General features: G+C 44.2%; 1 protein-coding gene across 1 annotated transcript; it reads right to left on the reverse strand.

The window, feature by feature from the left end:
* Positions 1 to 4,245: 4,245 nt before the first annotated feature.
* Positions 4,246 to 10,104, reverse strand: LOC142132783 (serine/threonine-protein phosphatase 2A regulatory subunit B'' subunit gamma-like). Its single transcript, XM_075194444.1, has 5 exons — positions 10,024 to 10,104; positions 5,411 to 5,560; positions 5,141 to 5,216; positions 4,819 to 4,955; positions 4,246 to 4,437 (listed from the first exon to the last, which is right to left on the reverse strand). Exons 1-5 carry the CDS (start codon positions 10,102 to 10,104, stop codon positions 4,261 to 4,263), a joined length of 621 nt encoding a protein of 206 aa, XP_075050545.1. The 3' UTR covers positions 4,246 to 4,260.
* Positions 10,105 to 21,222: the final 11,118 nt, after the last annotated feature.

Genomic DNA, 21,222 nt, shown 5'->3' on the forward strand with positions numbered 1-21,222 from the left:
AGGGTGAAGGGGGTGCTGGAAGAGGGGTAAGAGAGCCAGGGGGGAAGTGGGTGCTGAAAGAGGTTGAGAGCCAGGGGGGAAGGGGGTGCTGGAAGGGGGTGAGAGCCAGGAGGGAAGTGGGTGCTGGAAGAGGTTGAGAGCCAGGGGGGAAGGGGGTGCTGGAAGGGGGTGAGAGCCAGGAGGGAAGGTGGTGCTGGAAGAGGGGTGAGAGCCAGGAGGGAAGGAGGTGCTGGAAGAGGGATGAGAGCCAGGAGGAAAGGGGTGCTGGAAGAGGGGTGAGAGCCAGGGGGGAAGGGGTTGCTGGAAGAGTGGTGAGAGCCAGGAGGGAAGGGGGTGCTGGAAGAGGGGTGAGAGCCAGGAGGGAAGGGGGTGCTGGAAGAGTGGTGAGAGCCAGGAGGGAAGGGGGTGCTGGAAGAGGGGTGAGAGAGCCAGGGGGGAAGCGGTGCTTGAAGAGGGGTGACAGAGCCAGGGGGGAAGGGGGTGCTGGAAGACGGGTAAGAGAGCCAGGGAGAAAGGGGGTGCTGGAAGAGGGATGAGAGCCAGGAGGGAAGGGGTGCTGGAAGAGGGGTGAGAGCCAGGAGGGAAGGGGGTGCTGGAAGAGTGGTGAGAGCCAGGAGGGAAGGGGGTGCTGGAAGAGGGGTGAGAGAGCCAGGGGGAAGCGGTGCTTGAAGAGGGGTGACAGAGCCAGGGGGGAAGGGGGTGCTGGAAGACGGGTAAGAGAGCCAGGGAGAAAGGGGGTGCTGGAAGAGGGATGAGAGCCAGGAGGGAAGGGGTGCTGGAAGAGGGGTGAGAGCCAGGAGGGAAGGGGGTGCTGGAAGAGTGGTGAGAGCCAGGAGGGAAGGGGGTGCTGGAAGAGGGGTGAGAGAGCCAGGGGGAAGCGGTGCTTGAAGAGGGGTGAGAGAGCCAGGGGGAAAGGGGTGCAGGAAGAGGGGTGAGAGCCAGGGGGAAAGGGGGTAAAGTGAGAGGGACAAAGGAGAAGATGGAGCAAGGGCATAGGTAAAAGAAAGTGTAAAGGGAGAGACATCTTAAGAATGGGAATGTCAAGGAAGCAGCCATCATAAAACACAAGTAGTAATGAAGAATGGGAATGCACAGAGGGGACAAGTGTTAAAAGAAAATAAAAAAGCAAGCCTTCATACTCCATTCACTTATATTTTCCATACCCCCACTTCTAAATTTCCACTTTGACCACTGCCCTCGACCCGTGCTCCCGACTGGCTGTGTGAGCTGACAGCTGCAGATCCCTTCTTGCCCAGCACGCCCAGTAGGAGAACAGAACACAGGATGCCATAATCAGGTAAGTTCATATATTTTCTCGTGTGCAATGTGTTTTTAACCATCCTTCATTGAACTGGGGGCACTACTGTGTATCCAATGACGTTTAAAACACTATGCATTGCTCACTATTGCACTGTAATTTTCTTGCATATTTATCTGTACAGAGACTTTTAATTAAGAGGAAAAAGCACTGATTGTCATAAATGTTATCTGTAATTATGTCAATATATCTATTTTTGTTTGCATTGTAAATGGTGTATTAAGTTGCTCCTGGGACTCACACTCTCAGTATCTGATATGCTGTACCAATTTTTATTTGTGAATTAGTTTTTTGTCTGGGCACTACTGTATGGCATAATGTTATTTGGGGGCACTATTGTGGCATAATATGATTTGGGGGCACTATTTTATGGTATATGATTTGTGGGCACTACTGCATGGCCAAATATGAATTGAGGGTAATATTATGTGGCATAATATGACCTGGGGGCACTACGGTGTGGCATAATATGAACTTGGCGCACTACGGTGTGGCATAATATGAACTGGGGGATCTCAGTGACACGAGGCACGTCATGACTACTAGTCACAGGATACTAGTGGACTGATATACTGCATGGTCTCCACAGTGTATAGCCCACAAGTGTTAATTATTGGCTGCACTGTGAAGAACACAAAATAGCTACAAACATTATTTAGGACATAATAAAGTTTAGACACAAATTATATATACAGAATTTCTGCAAACTGCTCTGGTGTACACAGGAAACAGAGCTCTCCCCATGAATGTTTAGAGTAACACCTTCGTGTACATATATCATTCTTTACATCTTATTTCTCTGCTTAATTGCCATAGACCGGCGGTTCCCAAACTGTGCGCCGCGGCTCCCAGGGGTGCCGCGGCGCTGTCACTGGGGTGCCGCGGGCCAGACATAGAAAACAAAACAAAACACAGAAACTTACCAATCCGCCGGGCGCCGGGACCCAGCAGCCTCCTCTCTCCTGCAGCTGTCACTGAATATCGACGTCGGTAACAAGCTGCAGGAGAGAGGAGGTTGCTGGGTCCCGGCGCCCGACGGATTGGTAAGTTTATGTGTTTTGGTTTTTTTTATGGCTGGCGCCTAGCGCGGGGCAGAGTGAGAGGAATCGTGGCAGAGGAGGGGGACAGAGGATGGTGACAGCGGGACAGAGGAGGAGAGCAGAGGATGGTGACAGCGGGACAGAGGAGGAGAGCAGAAGATGGTGACAGCGGGACAGAGGTTGGTGACAGGATGGTGACAGCGTGACAGAGGAGGAGAGCAGAGGATGGTGACAGCGGGACAGAGGAGGAGAGCAGAGGATGGTGACAGCGGGACAGAGGTTGGTGACAGAATGGTGACAGCGGGACAGAGGAGGAGAGCAGAGGATGGTGACAGCGGGACAGAGGAGGGGGACAGAGGATGGTGACAGCGGGACAGAGGTTGGTGACAGAATGGTGACAGCGGGACAGAGGAGGAGAGCAGAGGATGGTGACAGCGGGACAGAGGAGGGGGACAGAGGATGGTGACAGCGGGACAGAGGAGGAGAGCAGAGGATGGTGACAGCGGGACAGAGGAGGAGAGCAGAGGATGGTGACAGCGGGACAGAGGAGGGGGACAGAGGATGGTGACAGCGGGACAGAGGTTGGTGACAGAATGGTGACAGCGGGACAGAGGAGGAGAGCAGAGGATGGTGACAGCGGGACAGAGGAGGGGGACAGAGGATGGTGACAGCGGGACAGAGGAGGAGAGCAGAGGATGGTGACAGCGGGACAGAGGAGGAGAGCAGAGGATGGTGACAGCGGGACAGAGGAGGGGGACAGAGGATGGTGACAGCGGGACAGAGGTTGGTGACAGAATGGTGACAGCGGGCCAGAGGAGGAGAGCAGAGGATGGTGACAGCGGGACAGAGGAGGGGGACAGAGGATGGTGACAGCGGGACAGAGGAGGAGAGCAGAGGATGGTGACAGCGGGACAGAGGTTGGTGACAGGATGGTGACAGCGGAGGAGAGCAGAGGATGGTGACAGCGGGACAGAGGAGGAGAGCAGAGGATGGTGACAGCGGGACAGAGGTTGGTGACAGGATGGTGACAGCGGGACAGAGGAGGAGAGCAGAGGATGGTGACAGTGGGACAGAGGATGGTGACAGCGGGACAGAGGAGGGGGACAGAGGGTGGTGACAGCGGGACAGAGGAGGGGGGCAGAGGGTGGTGACAGCGGGACAGAGGAGGGGGGCAGAGGGTGGTGACAGCGGGACAGAGGATGGTGACAGCGGGACAGAGGAGGAGAGCAGAGGATGGTGACAGCGGGGCAGAGGAAGGGGACAGAGAGCAGAGGATGGTGACAGCAGGGCAGAGGAGGGGGACAGAGGGGCAGAGGATGGGGACAGAGGGGCAGAGGATAGGGACAGAGGGGCAGAGGATAGGGACAGAGAGCAGAGGAGGGGCACAGGAGAGGCACAGCGGGGCAGAGGAGGGGGACACAGCGTGAGAGGGGCAGAGGAGGGGGACACAGCGTGAGAGGGCAGAGGAGGGGACATTGTGAGAGAGGGCAGAGGAGGGGGGACAGCGTGACAGAGAGGGCAGTGTGTCTGGATGCAGAGGGGGCAGAGTGTCTGGATGCAGAGGGGGCATTTTTGCATACAACTAAATAAGTATTTCTGTCCTGACCTAAATACTTATTACAATTTTTTGACCCAACTACTTCTAAAACAGGACTGCTCAATAATTATTTTGGAGGGGTGCTTTGAAAAAATTTGGAGACTCTAAGGGTGCCGCGAACTGCAAAAGTTTGGGAACCACTGCCATAGACACACAACAGTGCCCCTAGTGGACAATCATGGTGAAGGAGGAATAATTGCTTATTAAATTTTTTTTCTTTAATAAAAGAAGCTCCTCAGACATGTGAGTTCCCACAAGAGCCCTCTAAAGAATATATTGTTTTTTAAAATAAGTGATTGTTAAGCCTAATGTTGCTTTAATGACATCTGTAAGTATATACATACCCTGAAGAAGTAGTTCAGAGAAAAGACGTTCAGGCTGCCTTTGTTCTGAATGTCCAGAAGTTTGAATATATACTGCAGGGCGGCTGGCTCTTTCCTGTTCTCCAATGCCAAGACAAAGTCTAAGTATGTCTTGTAATCCTGAAACAGGTAATACTAATAAGTGATACTGATCCTCAATAGAAGTCTGAAAGGTTAGTAAGTAACACCCTTTATCCTGGTGATGTGTATTACGCTCACCTTTATGTCACTTGTAACAATCCCTTTCACTATTTCTGTCCCTTCTAATTTTGAGCAGATTCTCCCACCCTTCATTGTACTTTCACTTTACACATTACATACTGCTTAATAGATCACCCCCTTCTTTCATGAAAGTATACCCTCACAATAATTGTAAATCTTACATGACCCCCAGGCCAAGAAGAAATGAGGACGCTTTGTAATGTAATGTGTTTGTAATCTAGAAATAGATACATTGCACCCAGGGCGGATGTTCCACAGCGCCAATATGTTAAGACTCACCATCTCCCCATCGTACGTCAGGCATTCCTGGAAGACTCGGTCTAAGAAGATGTTGGTCAAGGTACCTGTACCGTAACGGGACAGTTCTTCCTTGCTCAGCATCCCATTGTGATCCTTATCCAGATTCAGGTACTGCCCTACGTATTAGGACACAGAATGTAATAATGTTAGACCAAAGTGGTATCGCAGAATGTGTGGCTGCCGTTAGGTCATCTTGTTGGATGTAATGCCATCATCTTACAGAGATGACCAATGCATGAACATTGACTCGATCAATCAACAATACATAACCCTAACAGCTAATAAAAACAGATTAAATTACCATAAACCCTCAGTGCAGAAGGAGCAGAAAACCAGTTGGATTCTTGACTCTCTTTGGAAAGTTCTTCATCCCGCAGCTATAAAAATAGGGCAATTTAAATATTAGATGCTGATGTACAAACAGATGTGAAGAGAGAGAGAAGTGGTGGAAGCTCAGGGATGTAGGTCATATTTAGTACGTAGAATCATTTTAATAGGTGATCACCAAGTCATGCAACCAACTGCTAGTAGGAGACAGTACAATTACAGTCAAATGAACAGATAAAAGCACCTCAAGTAAATCATCCAAAAAGCTACAAGCTAGGATATCTTGTATTTTTATTTTTCCTAAAAAGAAGCGGATAGCAAAGGTTATAAATTTAGTAATATAACTGAATCTGTGTAAGAACCACAATACACACAAGAAAAGTGTCCATGTTTTCTTTCAGTTAGATCTGAAATAAGTAATTTCTGGGCACAAAATGTAAGTTTTCAGACAGCAATCTACAAAAATACCCACAAATTACTTATTTCAGATCTAACTGAAAGAAAACATGCACATGACACAGCGTCTCTGAGGCCCGGTCTCACACACACACACACACACACACACACACACCCCTCTCTGAGGCCCGGTCACACACACACACACACACACACACACACACACACACCCCTCTCTGAGGTCCGGTGACTCACTGTTCTAAACCTGCTCAGGCTCAATGGCTCTGTCATTTTATTAACGATTTTTTTACCTGTTTTCTTCAATCATTTTTTGATATACATAAACTGATGTCTAAATCCACATTAGTGCCGTGAAGCTTTTCAGAGCTTGGTAAACAGGCCCAGATCGCAGTCCCTCATGAGAATAATGAGGACTGCGCTATTCTGTGATAGTTAGTCTAACACCAGAGATATCTCTGATATCTCCCAATTTAGGCTAATGTTAAATGGTCCTGATAATAATATTTGCCTAAACCCTGTGGAAACAGACGCTTCTGTATGATGTTAGGCTTGATTAAATAAGCCCTTTATAAATGGTAACAAATTGTTATTAAACCTTACTCATTTATCTCTTCTTAAGTCTTCTAACTTATGATTAAATTAAACAGGAAATGTTATCTCGTCAAACGGTATTTACATTATCTCTGTAAGATGTTAGAAAAGATTTCCAGCATTATCCCTCTGTATAAATAGTTTAAGGTAAATGCAAACTATGATCCATCTTTTTTCTTTACGAAAAAGAACCCCGCTCCAGACTCCAAGATCAGGCAATGAGGTAATGCACACAGGTGCTTTAAATAGGGAGTTGCCTGATCAACCAATTTGGATTAAAAGCAACAGTCACAAGAGTTCTTGGGAACTGCGCATGCGCAGACCATCAGGATGGGGGACGGTCCGGTGAGTACCATCATAGAGCTAAGAAATGTTTTAAAATGGTGGCATTGTGATTGCAAAATGATTTTCTTTATTTTTTCTCTAGGTGAGGAACAATTCCCAACCGCCCACATTGTCATTCCCCCACCCAATTTGCCATACCCCTGCCCATGTATTTTTAAAATATAGAAAAAAAAATAAAAGAAAAACAAAATGTAAAACTTTTATAAAAATAATTTTAATCTTCTTTTTTTTGTTTGTTCATTTTATACAAAAAAATTAGGTTATAAAAAAAGTACATTCATCTGTTGCTATCATCTTAAAATAAACAGCAACCTGTTTAAGAAGCAAAAGCATTGTGGCCGGCATCCCCGCCGGGTGCTCACCTCGTACCGCTGTATAACGCAGAGTACTGTGCTCTAGCTGCTCACTATTAGAGATGTGCATGTAGACAGTGCGGGGGTTGATGTTTTTTCTGTGTTTGTGTTATTTTACACGTTCTTCCAAAATTACAGTGATGCACTTACTGCAATACTTGTCTGATGCGTAATATGTAAACGAATGGTCTGATTATCATCATCACCTTGTGTCCCAATATACTGCAGCACCTAGAGCAATGGTGGCCAGACGTTTGTGGCTAGCTTTAATAAGGGTGTATTGGCTGTTTTGGATTTTTTGGGGAAGTCTGCCAGAAAAAAACAACCAAAATTAAGGTGGTTGTGAGAGGCAAGATTCAACTTATTGATTAAGGAAGCAAAATTAATTTAGAATTAACGTATGTGGTCAAATTTAATTTTTCATTATGGTATTATAATGTTGCCCCTTCATATAATGAAAAATTTAATTTGTCCCATAAGTTTATTATAAATTAATTTTGCCCCCTTAATCAATAAATAATGCTGGAAAACTAATATGAGCTCAAGCTGCTAAATATCCTGAATTCAACCCTCTATTTTTGTCCTTTAGTACAGACAGAACGCATCCTATGGGCAGAGCTTACGTCATCCAATTATTTGACTTCCACAAGTATATGAAACTATGACAAAAGATTTGATGTACGTATGTCTATTACATGGTAAATGTTAGTTTAACCATTCTGGATGTGCCTTCCAATCCATGCTACAGCTTATTTTAACATATTTAATGTCAGGAATCACACAGGTACTATTGGGATTCAATCATTCAGACCGATATGACTCTACCTGAATTGGAGGCTCTAAGTCTATCAAAGGGTAGGTATTCACCAGGGACCCCTACATTGAGGTATGGACTTATCTGCTATCCCTCCGCAGGTTGTGGCTCTCTGTCCAGGTATAGGACATGACCGGCAGGTAGATAATCAGGCATGGATGGAATTAACCAAGAACACACTGGAACAGATGTCATTAGCCAGGAATACACTTGGTTAGAAGGTATTAACCAGGAATCTACTTGAACAGATGGTATTTACTAGTAACACACTGAAACAGCTAGTATTACCAGGAATATACTGGATGTGTCGGAACAAGAGACTCCATATACTGGTGCCAAATTGCAGCCAGGCCAGGTTTAAATAGTGAAGAACAAATAGTGGTTGTGATAGACAGGTGTCAATAGTAGTTGGGCAAAGGTGTTATATAGAAGGGGCATATGTGCATGCCCAAAGAGCCAAGATGTCGACTGTCATCCTCCCAGGCAATTGATGGCGCCGGGGAGCGGGGAAACCATCAGCGTCAATTAAGAGTGCACTGTACAAAGAGCTGGAAAGTCTGGTGTGTAACCATTTGCTCAAAGCAATTAGATTGATATCATTATGGTTTTGCTATAAAGATTAAGCTGAGTATTAAAATTGTTTAGCAAAGCAACTACTTTTGTTTTTGTTTTTTTTGCAGATTTAGAATATCCACTCACAGGAGGATTCTGAAAAGAACCCTGAGTATGTGAGAGAAGCCTCTGCATCTCCTCCCTCAACCTGCAATAGGATGGTTCCCCAGCCCCAGGCCATGAGCACCCACACTCATCTAGCCTCACTGTGTCTGAGCCACAGGGAGCAGATAACTAATACCATCCTCTGTTCCTGTAGCACCCACTGCTCAGCTCACACAGAGGTGGGTTGAAGAAATCCAAATATTGGCCAATGGGGCAAAAGGTGTGAAAAATGTCAATAATTGAAAATCTTTTTAATTATTTTAAAGGCAAAGATCTCTTTGTCTTATACAATTTAGATTTATGTGTGCATCACTGGCATTATTCATAAATATGTAATATATTAAAGCAGAGAATATGTGGTTCACTGTAAAGATGGACTACTCATTTATGTGAATAATTAATATGTGGTATGTAAATTAGATCATAAAAAATATCATTCAGGCATCATGTGTTCTTTGACCATTTGTGTATAAATGATAACATTTTAAACCACCATACAACATTTAAATGTCTTGCTTTTGGAACCAGATGAACGCTACAGAAGTAGAACTTCTTCTTCCTCCAATACAATGTCAACCTGCTCCTCAATTCGTACTCTTTGTGTGAGGAAGATATTATGAAAAATTACACACAGAGAAATAATGTTGCGAATGATATCCATATATGAGGACTTCTGCATATCGGACAAGGCAAGGAAAACGTGCTTTGAGAAACTCGAATGTTTGATCAGTGATCTGGTGGAGGTGTGCGATTGTGTGCAAATTATTGCTGTGTGGCTGTAAGTCAAAGAGGAGTGGGGAGCCATGGATTGGGAGGGCAGGCACTGACTGCTTAAAGTAGAACAGAAATATTTTAGATAAAATTACCAATATGTAGTCAAGGTAATCTCGGTCACACTGATTAGTGTCTTGAATGTGTGATTTAGGGGATGTTTGGAAAGTGATGTAAGGAAGAAAAAAATGTTTAAACGGCATTGTGAAAATTGGGACAAATACATGGAGCTGTGGCAACTATTGTGCTCTATATACATACATATAAAATTATTTGTAAAAAATGTATGTTTAAAAAAAAAGCTTTCGCCACGTAAGATCAACGTCTTCTCTCTGTGATAATCTATGCCATATTCCTAACTGCCTCATAATGAAGGAGTCATAGACACTTCATGGGTATCAGACAACCAGGCTATGGATCAGTAGAGATACATCACATACAGCCTGGACAATGATGGAATGAAAATATTTATTTTTCTGAAACATAGATTCATTTATTCCTAGTGGTTCCAATCTACTGCCCCTATGTGCAAAATTTTCAATATTTTAAAATTGCTGTTTAATCTGCACAAGGAAGTCCCCATCCAATGGCAAATTAATAAACTGACTGATGCACAACAGGAATCTCCATAGTACCTGTTTGTGTACTCTACTAAAAGTAGACTTGGACATTCCTGCTATCACACCTGCTGTGTTCAGTAATGATCCAGATGCACCAAAATGTAAAACAGTCAACACTGTAGTCAGCAGTGGTATTGCTGTCTGGACCTCAGTCATAGGCTCAAGGTCACCCTGCACAATGGACAGTTTCCAAGATGATGTGAGGAGGGAACCTGAACTGACATCTCACATCTGTGTCTGGCATCCCAAGGACCTGTAGAAAGACATGACATGACAAAGACATGACCTGTAGGCTCACTCCCTGGGCCATCGCTCTTGTTGTTGCTGCCTATGCTGTTACCGGTGGCGTTGGCAGCATCTGAGGCGTAAGCAAAGCAACTGACCTGTTACATCTCTTTATCTGATAAATATTGAAAATGAATTGTTCTTTTTTTATTTAAATGATGTAATATTTACATTATTTACATATTTACTTATGAATAAAAAATGTGTCAGGTTGAAAAACATGCAAATAACACATAAGGTTCAATTGTTTTTAAAAAAGGCTTTCTTTTTTAAAACATGGAATATTGTTATATTTATTTTTTTTATATTTCTTTATTGAAGAATGTCAAACATGTACACATCAGTAAATAAATTAGAACAAAGATATGTTTATACTTAATAATCATGAACCATGACACATAGTATGAGGAAAGTCATCATCTGTGAGTCACTGAAGTGAACTATAAATATGATATCACACATAAGATACAAAAGCCTGGAGAGACCGGGGCAACACAAGCACTCTCCTAGTCCAGAAAGATAGGTGGGTCTTGCATGAATATTCTAGTTTCATACCAAAGGGTTTGTTGAAAACATTTTTGTATTTGTTCTCTCAGCGGGACTGACAAAGTGCCAACAAAGCTCTCCCAAGTGTCAAAAAATCTCCCTGTGTATTTTGTTTTTTGGAGGGAGTCTTCCAACCAGTCCATTTTCATGGCAAAGAACATTTTTTCTTTAAAGAGGTCCAGTGTGGGGGATGTGCTCTGGATCCACATGTGGATGATGCATTTTCTTGCCACTGCCGAAATAATCAGCAGCAGACGTCTGCCACCTCTGGATGTGCGGGCATTTGGTGGGAGAATGCCCAATATAGCCCAGTCTGGTGTGAAAGGGAGATAATTTACCAGATCAGCAGTAGCGAACCTCCACACGCGTATCCAGAACCCTCCAATAACCGGACATCCCCAGAAATAATGAAACAAGTCCGCCCCTCCCATCCCACATTTAGGACACCTATCATTATCTGACAGACCCATAGCCAATCTGCGATGTGGAGATATATATCCCCTGTGAAATATGTTGAGGAATATTTCTACATATGTAGAGGCTGGGAGTAATCTGATCGAGATGTTTAAGTTTTTAAGCAAAATTTCATTAGTTAAGTGCGGGAATGTCAATAACCATTGAGCAAGGCCCGAGCGTATGGTAGAATAGTCTATGCTGTTTCTCAGGAGTCTATAATGAATTGAAATAGCTTTTTGTTTGGGGGATTTAGAGAGTAGTATATTGTCTAATGGGTTATCCCAATCTATGTCTGAGAAAAAAACAATTAGGCTCTTGACATAATGTTGGGCTTGGAGAAATGTCGTCCCGCAAGGGCCTAGAAATGGAAATTTTTCACTAGCTTGGGCATAACGCAATGGTTTCTTGGTTGATTTATTCATCAATTGACCTACAGAGTATAGGCCCTGTTGTTCCCATGTCTTAAAGGGACGAGCCGCCATGCCATCCTGAAAATCAGGATTACCAACAAAAGGAAGGTGTACAGATTTGTAAGGATTTAAATGAAATTTATGTCGAAGAATGTGCCAAATCTTTTTCACAGACATCACCAGTGGGTTATCTAATAATTCTATCGATATTTCCTGGTCATGAATGTGAAGAAAGGACTTTATATGCATAGAAGGTATAAATTGTTTTTCCAGTGCCAAATTGGTATATATACTAGTCTGTGATATCCAATCTCTCAAGTACCGTAAATGTGCAGCGTCACTATACAGAACTATATTGGGAAAGTTGATGCCTCCATTGGAAGATGACTGTTGTAGTTTGATAAACGGGATACGGGGACGTTTTTTCCTCCAAATGAACGTGCGGAATAGGCAATTCAATAAATGTTCATCTGATTTTGTGAGAAGTAAGGGTAATGTTTGTAGAGGATATAACAATTTGGGGAAGGACACCATCTTCAAGAGATTCGCTCTACCCAGATATGAAACATTGAGATTCTCCCACCCTTTTATCTCTATCTTTATAGATTCGATTATACGTCTTATGTTGAGTGTATAAAGAGTGGCTAGATTACGAGGAAGGAAGACCCCCAAGTAGGATATATAATTCATCTCCCACTTCAAGGGAGTGTTAGATGCCCAATTGGGTTTATATCTATCCATGCCCAGAGAGAAAACAGTTGATTTATTGAAATTGACCCTGAATCCAGAGACAGATCCAAACTCCTCAATCTTCGACATCAGGGGAATCAGAGCGGCCTCAGGGTTGGACACGTATAATAAAAGATCATCTGCAAATGCCGTAATACGGATACTCTCATCACCAATTTGGATCCCTTGCATGACTGGCCAATTTTGAAGAACCCTTAACATTGGATCTAATGATAAATTAAACAATAATGGGGATAAAGGGCAACCCTGTCTGGTCCCTCTGTGCATTTCTATGGGAGCCCCTTGAAGTGTGTTAATTAGAAGGGAAGTTATTGGTTTATTATAGAAGTATTTGATCAAATCAATACAGTCCCTTCCAAACCCACGCCTTTGCAAAATTGTGTACATAAAGGGCTAAGATACAGTGTCGAAGGCTTTATGGGCGTCTAGGCTGACCAGCACATTATTGGTAATACTCATACCTTTGGAAGCCGCTATGGCAGCAATAGCTGAGCGAATTCCCTTAACCGAGTGCCTGCCATGAACAAAGCCTAATTGATGTTCTGTCAGTAATGAGGGTATAACGCTTTGAAGTCTGTTTGCCATGATTTTTGTCAAAATTTTGAAATCTAAATTCAACAATGTGATGGGGCGATATGAGGCTAATAGTTTGGGGTCAGTGTCCGACTTAGGAATGAGGTATGTAAATGCCCTATTAAATGTAGAATAGGTGGGATGTGAACGATGAATCGTTTTGTATAAATCAAGGAGGATGGGCGTGATTTCAATTTTTAATAATTTGTAATATTCTCCTGTAAATCTGGCCCAGGAGCCTTGTGAAGTTTAAGCTTTGATATTACCTCAAGCACTTCTTGAGGGCTTATATCCGCATCCAAGAGTTCCCTCTTAGAGTCAGATAAAACAGGTAAGTCTGCCTCGCCTAGTAGTCTTGGAAAGTTATGTTAGATTTTCAAAATTACAAAATCTGAGGGGAAAATATTAATTTTAGGTGTTCTGCATCAAACAACACGGCATCTGGACCGCTGGAGGAGGTAAGGCTAATTTTTTTTTTAAACACAAATGCACACAGTCGAGGCAGGTATTTGGTGTGTTCGCGAGGGGGGGGCGGTATCTTGAAATTTTGCCTAGGGTGCTGAGAACCCTAGCACCGGCCCTGGCCACAAGTGGTCATGGATGGTGTTATAGGGCCTGATTCATTAAGGAAAGGCAAGACATTTAGTAAGTTTTCTTATTTAAGTTTTCTGGACAAAACTAGAGATGTTCACTGACCCCCGTGTTTTGGTTTTGGTTGTGGATCTGGATTAAGTTTGTGTTTTGGTTTTGGCAAAACCACCCTTGTGTGTTTTGGTTTTGGTTTTGGATCTGTATTTTTTAGAAAAATAGCTAAAATATGCTAAAATCACATAATTTTGCTGTTTTTTGTTCTTACATTATTATTAACCTCAATAACACTAATTTCCAGTCATTTCCAGTCAATTTTGACCACCTCACAGGTCACAATATTAAATTCATATATTTTCAGACAATGCAGCGTCCTGGCTGGATGCTAAGAAACAGAGCAGTGACACAAATACACGCCAGTTCATAGCACATCTAGGAAACATTACCACACTGCAGTGGCAGAAAAGAAAAGTGGTGCAAGATGGAATTGTCCTTGGGCCCTCCCACCCTTATGCAGGGCCGGACTGGCCATCTGGCACTTCTGGCAAATGCCAGAAGGGCCGATGGCCAGATGGGCCGGTTGCTAGCTGGCCGGCCCCATCGCTCAGCGCACAGACTGTCATGCCGGAATTCCTGCATGACAGCCTGTGCGCTGAGAAATGGGGCCGGCTGTACACTTACTTCCTGTTGGCCGCGCGTCCTCTTCTCCCCTCCTCTTCTATGAATGGATCTGGCGATGTCACATGGGACGCGCACCACGTGATAGGTGCCGTCCTATGTGATAGGAGAGACTGCACAGCGCGCCGCGGAGCGCACAACAAGGTAAGGAAGGAGGGGGGGGGTAGTTTATGTGCCAGGGTATGTAAAGTATGTGGGTGCCAGGGTATGTAAAGTATGTGGGTGCCAGGGTATGTAAAGTATGTGGGTGCCAGGGAATGTAAAGTATGTGGGTGCCAGATTATGTAAAGTATGTGGGTGCCAGGGTATGTAAAGTATGTGGGTGCCAGGGTATGTAAAGTATGTGGGTGCCAGATTATGTAAAGTATGTGGGTGCCAGGGTATGTAAAGTATGTGGGTGCCAGGGTATGTAAAGTATGTGGGTGCCAGATTATGTAAAGTATGTGGGTGCCAGGGTATGTAAAGTATGTGGGTGCAGGGTATGTAAAGTATGTGGGTGCCAGGGTATGTAAAGTATGTGGGTGCCAGATTATGTAAAGTATGTGGGTGCCAGGGTATGTAAAGTATGTGGGTGCCAGATTATGTAAAGTTTGGGGGTGCCAGATTATGTAAAGTATGTGGGTGCCAGATTATGTAAAGTATGTGGGTGCCAGATTACGTAAAGTATGTGTGTGTGTGACAGGGTATGATTATAGTGTGTACGTGTGTGACAGTGTATGACTATTGTATGTGTGTGGGGGCCGGCGTATGACCATAATGTGTGTGTGTGTGGGGGCTGGTGTATGACCATAATGTGTGTGTGTGTGTGGGGGCCGGTGTATGACCATAATGTGTGTGTGTGTGTGTGTGTGGGGGTCGGCGTATGACTTTAATGTGTGGATGGGGGGGGTCTTAATATAATGTGGGAAGTAGGCTGGTTAATCTAATGGTGAATTGCAGGTAGGGGCTAATTATTGGGTGCTATTCAATTTGTGGGGGGATGGAGGGGCAATTTAATAGTGGGGCCTATCAATTTAAGATGGGGTGAATGGATTTTTAATTTAATGCTGGGGTGGTTTGGGAGCTATTAATTGAATGTGGGGCTGTGTGTGGAAAATTAGGTCTATTTATTAAATGTGATTATGAGTTATTTAATGCCTGGGGTGGTTGTAGGAAATGGATATATTTATTAAACTTAAATGCTATTTAATTTCTTGCTGAGGTTGTTTGGAGAGAGGAAAATATTTTTATTTATTAAATGGGAATGCTATTTAATGTCAGGGCTAGTTGGAGGGAAATAGATTTATTTATCAAATGTGAATACTAGTATTTTAATGAGTGGCTGCAGTGAGGCCTAATTTTAAAACGCGGATGCTATATTGATTTAACACCAGGGCTAAATTTCACGTACTCATGTACTTTTTCTCCTAATAGGGCATCCAGCATTCCAGGATCCAGACAAGCAGCAACTGATCTAAAGACACCAGCAGCCACAAGTGGTGACCATGACAAGACAGGTAGGAGAGACCAGGACAGTCTGCCAACTGTTTTGAATTTGGTGGGTGACTGACCCACTTAGTTAGGATTTGGTCTGACTACAAGAACAGTTGGGAGATATGTCCTGCTTCACACTGTACTGCTTGTTAAGGCAGAACTGCGTGCACCTTACAGTAGTGCACACAGTATTGCCTGTGTATTTGTCAAAAATTTGTCTAATAGCCAAATTACATTATAGGAGCCCCTATGACTTAAGTGCCGGGGTCCCCGAGCCTCAATCCAGTTCTGGTCAGCAGGAGGAATTTGTGCTCCCAGTTCCGCCCAGGACACAGCCTGCAGAGCAAGCCGAGGAGCTCTAAGTCTCATGAGATTTATTATCTCGTGAAACTAAGAGCTTCCCTGCTCACTCTACAGGAATGTCAGCAGCATCAGAAGCATAGATAAGTACAGTGGGCTGGGGGTGTCATAATGTATCTGGGGGGGTGGCGTAATGTGGATGGGGAGGGTCTGATAAATGCAATGTTTTATTATAATGTATGTATCAACACACCATTTTGACCACGCCCCCAACATAATATAGCTACGCCCTTGGCTGCACCGCCACTGCACTGTCGCAGACATTTTTTTCAACAGAGGTGGGCCTGTGTGCTTTAAATGCCAGGGCTGATTTTTAGTCCCAGTCCGGCCCTGCCCTTATGTAAGATATTGTAAAGGACATGTACATTTTAACAAAGCAGGCACTCCAGTGACAAGGAGTGCCACTTTTGTGGCTGAAGTGCTTGGTTTGTTTGGGCCCCCAGAAAACAAGTTACCAATAGCTTAGCTGCCTTAAGCCCAACAGTGCTGTCAATGAACTCTACATTCTTAGACCATGTCTGCTCGTGCTGCATCTTTAATCTCCTTCTACTCTCTGGATACCTCCCTCTCATCCCTGAAGAACTGCCAAACTTATATAGACACAGGAATGGATATTACAACTTGAGTGGCATTACATCTGCTTCAGACAGACTGTGATGCGGAACATGTGGGCAGCATGGAATCCATCATCTTGGAATACGCTGCATTGAACAGAGATTTAAACCAATATATAGATGCAGTTGAGAAGACCGTACTTAAATTAAAACGTGACCCACCAGATGTTTCCCAGATTTAAGAGAGCTTGTACACGAGAGATACTTTGCCCTTCAGAAAAATAATATAGAGGAGACCCTGAGGCAGGATGATAAATATGTACAGTTTAAAGAACAGCTAAGAGACCTAAGAAAATAAATGGGTGTATCACCGGCCCCTGCAGACGAAGATTTGGAAGATGAAGACCAGAGCCGGATTTAGACCTCATGGTGCCCTAGGCAAGATATTGGTTTGGGCCCACCCCCCAGCCCCCCTTACGCCCCCCAGCCCCCATGCCGCTCCCCCTATGCCCCCTCCCCAGCCCCCCACACGCCCCCCCACCCCACCCCCAGCCCCCCCGCCTCCCTGAAACAATCCATAGCATTTAGACTGTAAGCCCCAATGGGGCAGGGACTGATGTGAATGAGTTCTCTGTACAGCGCTGCGGAATCAGTGGCACTATATAAATAAATGGCGATGATAAGGATGATGATAGCATTAGATTTTTTTTAGCATAGCATATATTCCTATAGTTAAGTAGAAGGGTAAACTATATGCCGCCGCACATCACGCTGCTCCTCCTGCATCACCATGCGGCCCCTCATTATTGTCCCTCTCATCACACTGTGCCTTCCTTTATCATTACACTGCATCACACTGTGGTCCCAGCAGTTAAAGAATAATGTCCATGGACCCCATATTTTGTCAAAGGATCTACCATAATTTTGAATTATGCTGGTCATATGCTCCATACGATGAATATTAAGCTCAGTGGTCGAAGTGGAAGTTTAGAAGTGGCGGTATGAAAAATGTAATGAGAATGTAAACAAGTGAATGGAATTTTATTATTTTACAATGAAGGCAGTACGAGAAGTAGCGGTATGGCCTACTACCATATACACCCCACTTCCACCACTATAAAAAAAAAAACTGTAATAAAAAAACAGCAGTCTCCTATCACTACCACGTCACAGACCGTCCGCCACTACAGTTACTGACTGTATCCCTCTACCTACAGAAACATGAAAAAGCGCTGGAATGCAAAATTCATTTTAATATGTCAGTCTTCTGCATGAATCCCATAGTGCAACATTTAAACAAGTCAGACCTCCTCATAATATAAATCCCACCAGATTCAGGATAGTTGGCAGACTGCCCCGCTCTCTCCTACCTGTTCTCGTTACTTTCACGGCTTGTGGCTGCTGGTGTCTTTAAATCAGCTGCTGCTTGTCTGGATCCTGGAATGTTGGAGGCCCTATTTGGAAAAAAAAATGGGTACACGAAATTTAGTAAACTCCAACCAGCCCCAGTGTTAGATCAATATAGCACCCACATTTTATAAGTAGACCTCCCTCCAACCAAAACATTAAATTAATAGCATACACATTTAATAGACCTATTTCCCTCCAACCAGCTCCAACATTAAATTAATAGTTTTACCATTTAAAAAATAAACCTATTTCCCTCCCACAAACAGCCCCTCACACACCCACATAATATAAATACACTGGCCCCTCACACACACATATTATATTAATATAAAGGGTGCCTCTTTTCATTTTGAGGTAAGAGAGGTGTCAGGATTGAGGCAGCGGGTCATGTGAGGGAATAGATAATGAGCATGTGTCATGGGGAATATCAAAGAAAAGCTGGTGAGTGTTGTAAGGGTATTGTTGGCTGTGGAGGGGCCGTGTGGAGAACAGACTTCTAACTCACATGCCTCCCCTCTGCCCAGCACCTTTAGACACACATGCCCCCTTTGTGCCCTGCAGCTTCCATCACATATGCCCCCCCTGTGCCCTGCAGCTTCACACACACACACACACATGCCCCCCCTGTGCCCTGCAGCTTCACACACACACATGCCCCCCCTGTGCCCTGCAGCTTCACTCACACACATGCCCCCCCTGTGCCCTGCAGCTTCACACACACACACACACACACACATGCCCCCCCTGTGCCCTGCAGCTTCACACACACACATGCCCCCCCTGTGCCCTGCAGCTTCACACACACACACACACATGCCCCCCCTGTGCCCTGCAGCTTCACACACACACATCCCCCCCCCTGTGCCCTGCAGCTTCACACACACACACACATGCAGGGGATTTAGCCACTACAGCCTATACCCCTAGCTCTAACACCAGCCCCTCCCCCGATTCGTGGACCCCCCCGTGCGCGACTCGCGTGGGGGGGGGGTGCTAAAGTATGTGGTCACACGTACGAGAGAGAAGCAATTGAAAGGATGATTGAAAACAAACTTCAGAACTTATAGCACATGTAGGTAACATTGGCCCATAGCGGTAGCTGAAAGGAAATAATGGATTTTAAAAAGGACATGCACACTTTAACAAACCAAGCACTTCAGCGACAAGGAGTGCCATTTTTGTGGCTGAAGTGCTTGGTTTGTTTGGGCCCCCCACAAAACAAGGTAACAGTGCTGTCAATGAACTCTACAGTGGTAAGATGTTGTTGTCATCATCTTCAGCAACATCCTCACCCTCATCAGTGTGTACATTATCCTAACACAAATTACAGAAAGCACCATTACAGAAGTTTCTGAAACATAAATGTCAAAAACAAAAATGCAAAAAAAAAAGTTTTTACTATTTTTTTAAAAAAGCACATCTTTAATAAAGGTGAAACTTTACTGTAGAAAAACATAAATTGGCAACATGTCATGTTACCCAAATATAGCAAATAAGCATGCCAGCATCAGCTAGCTTACATCTCTCAGCTAGATCCCAGCACCTGCAATCTACACTGTCATCATCCTCACCCTCATCAGTGTGTACATCATCATCACTAAATACTACTTAATCCCAGCTGGAATACACCATTACAGAAGTTTCTGTACTTTGATCTAAATACAAGTAAAGACCTTCCTCATGGAATCTGTAGTTCATTTTACGACAGAGCTGTCACAATTTAGAAAAGCTTAGTTTTTTCCTAGCAGCAGTAGCCTGAGAAACTGAAGGAGGGGATGCTGTTGTGTCAGGTACCACTTCAGCTGTCAACTTGCTCACCAGGAGCTCATTGCATCTCTTGTGATCTGGGAGAGTGGAAAATAAAGAGAAGACATAGCTCTTAAACTTAGGATCAAGCATAGGTGCCAAAATGTAGTGATACGATTTCCAGAAGTTGATAACTTTTCGATACTGGCAAAGCGATTAAAGTACTTCATCTACAAGTCCGACATACGTAGCGTAATTTCTTTGTTTCATCTCCTCCTTCAGTTTTTCAAGGTGCTTTTCCAAAAGTCTAATTAAGGGAATCACTTTGCTCAAGATATCAGTGTCTGAACTCAGTTCACAGGTGACTACTTCGAATGGTTTCAGCACCTTGCACAACACAGAAAGTATTCTCCACTGCGCTTGAGTAAAATACATCTCCCCTCATTTCCCAATGTCATGGCTTGTGGAGTAAGCGTGGATGGTTTTTCGCTGTTCCTTCATCCGCAGAAGCATATATAGGGTGGAATTCCACCTTATCATCACCTCTTGCCTCAGTTGATAGCAGGGCAAATTAAATTGCTCTTGTAGCTGCTGCAATCTCCTACATACTGTTGCCGAATGCCAGAAATGTCTAGATATTTTACGGGCCACAGACAGCATCTCCTGCACGTTGCTGTCATTTTTTAAAAAGCTCTGCACCACCAAGTTCATTGTGTGAGCAAAGCAGGGAATGTGATGGAATTCACCCAACTGTAATGCTCTCACAATATTGGTGGCGTTACCAGAAATGAAATATCCTGAGGAGAGTCCAAGCAAGATAAGCCATGTTGCAATGACATCCCTTAGTTTTTGTAACAGATTGTCAGCTGTATGCTTCTTAGTGAAGCCAGTGATGCACAGAGTAGCCTGTCTCTGAAAAATGCGACGTACTTGGGTACCTGCTGGTGAAGGCGAAACACCAACCCATTGGGCTGTCACAGTCATATAATCTTTAGTTTGCCCAGGTCCATTTGTCCACATATTTGTGGTTAAAGTGTAGAGTGGGTAGAATGGCATTTTGTAGCCCAATAATTAAATTTTTACATTTTCTAGTAAAATGGTGTCTTGATGGATTTTGGTAATGGTAACACAAGACCTCAAGTAACTGTCTAAATCCAGCTGCATTAATAGTGGATATTGGACGTAGATCTAATGCTAGCATAGTCGCCATGGCGTCTGATCCGCTTTACGATTGGGTGACAGCTTTCATACTTGCTTCCTCTTCCAAAGGATTGAACAGTCAATTGTTGTAAACTACTAGTAGTCTTCTTCTTAGTCTGCTTCTGGGATGAAGATTCACCTCCAGCAGCAGCAGTGGGACTAACGCTCAAGAATTCTTCTGAGGAATCCAGGGTACTGGAGGAGTGATCTAGCCTTAGCAACTTGGATGCAGGACTAACTCCAATCGCTACAGAGGATATTGATGAGGACGGTGTTGTGGGTGTAGATTGCAGGTGTCAGGATCTAGCTGAGAGAAGGGACCTAGCTGATGGTCTGCTTGTTATTTTTTAGCATAAGTTTCCAATTTTCTCAACAGCTTGCCATGAACCTGCTTCAAAT

The sequence above is a fragment of the Mixophyes fleayi genome, unplaced genomic scaffold, assembly GCF_038048845.1.
Source record: "Mixophyes fleayi isolate aMixFle1 unplaced genomic scaffold, aMixFle1.hap1 Scaffold_37, whole genome shotgun sequence".
NCBI lineage: Eukaryota > Metazoa > Chordata > Amphibia > Anura > Limnodynastidae > Mixophyes > Mixophyes fleayi.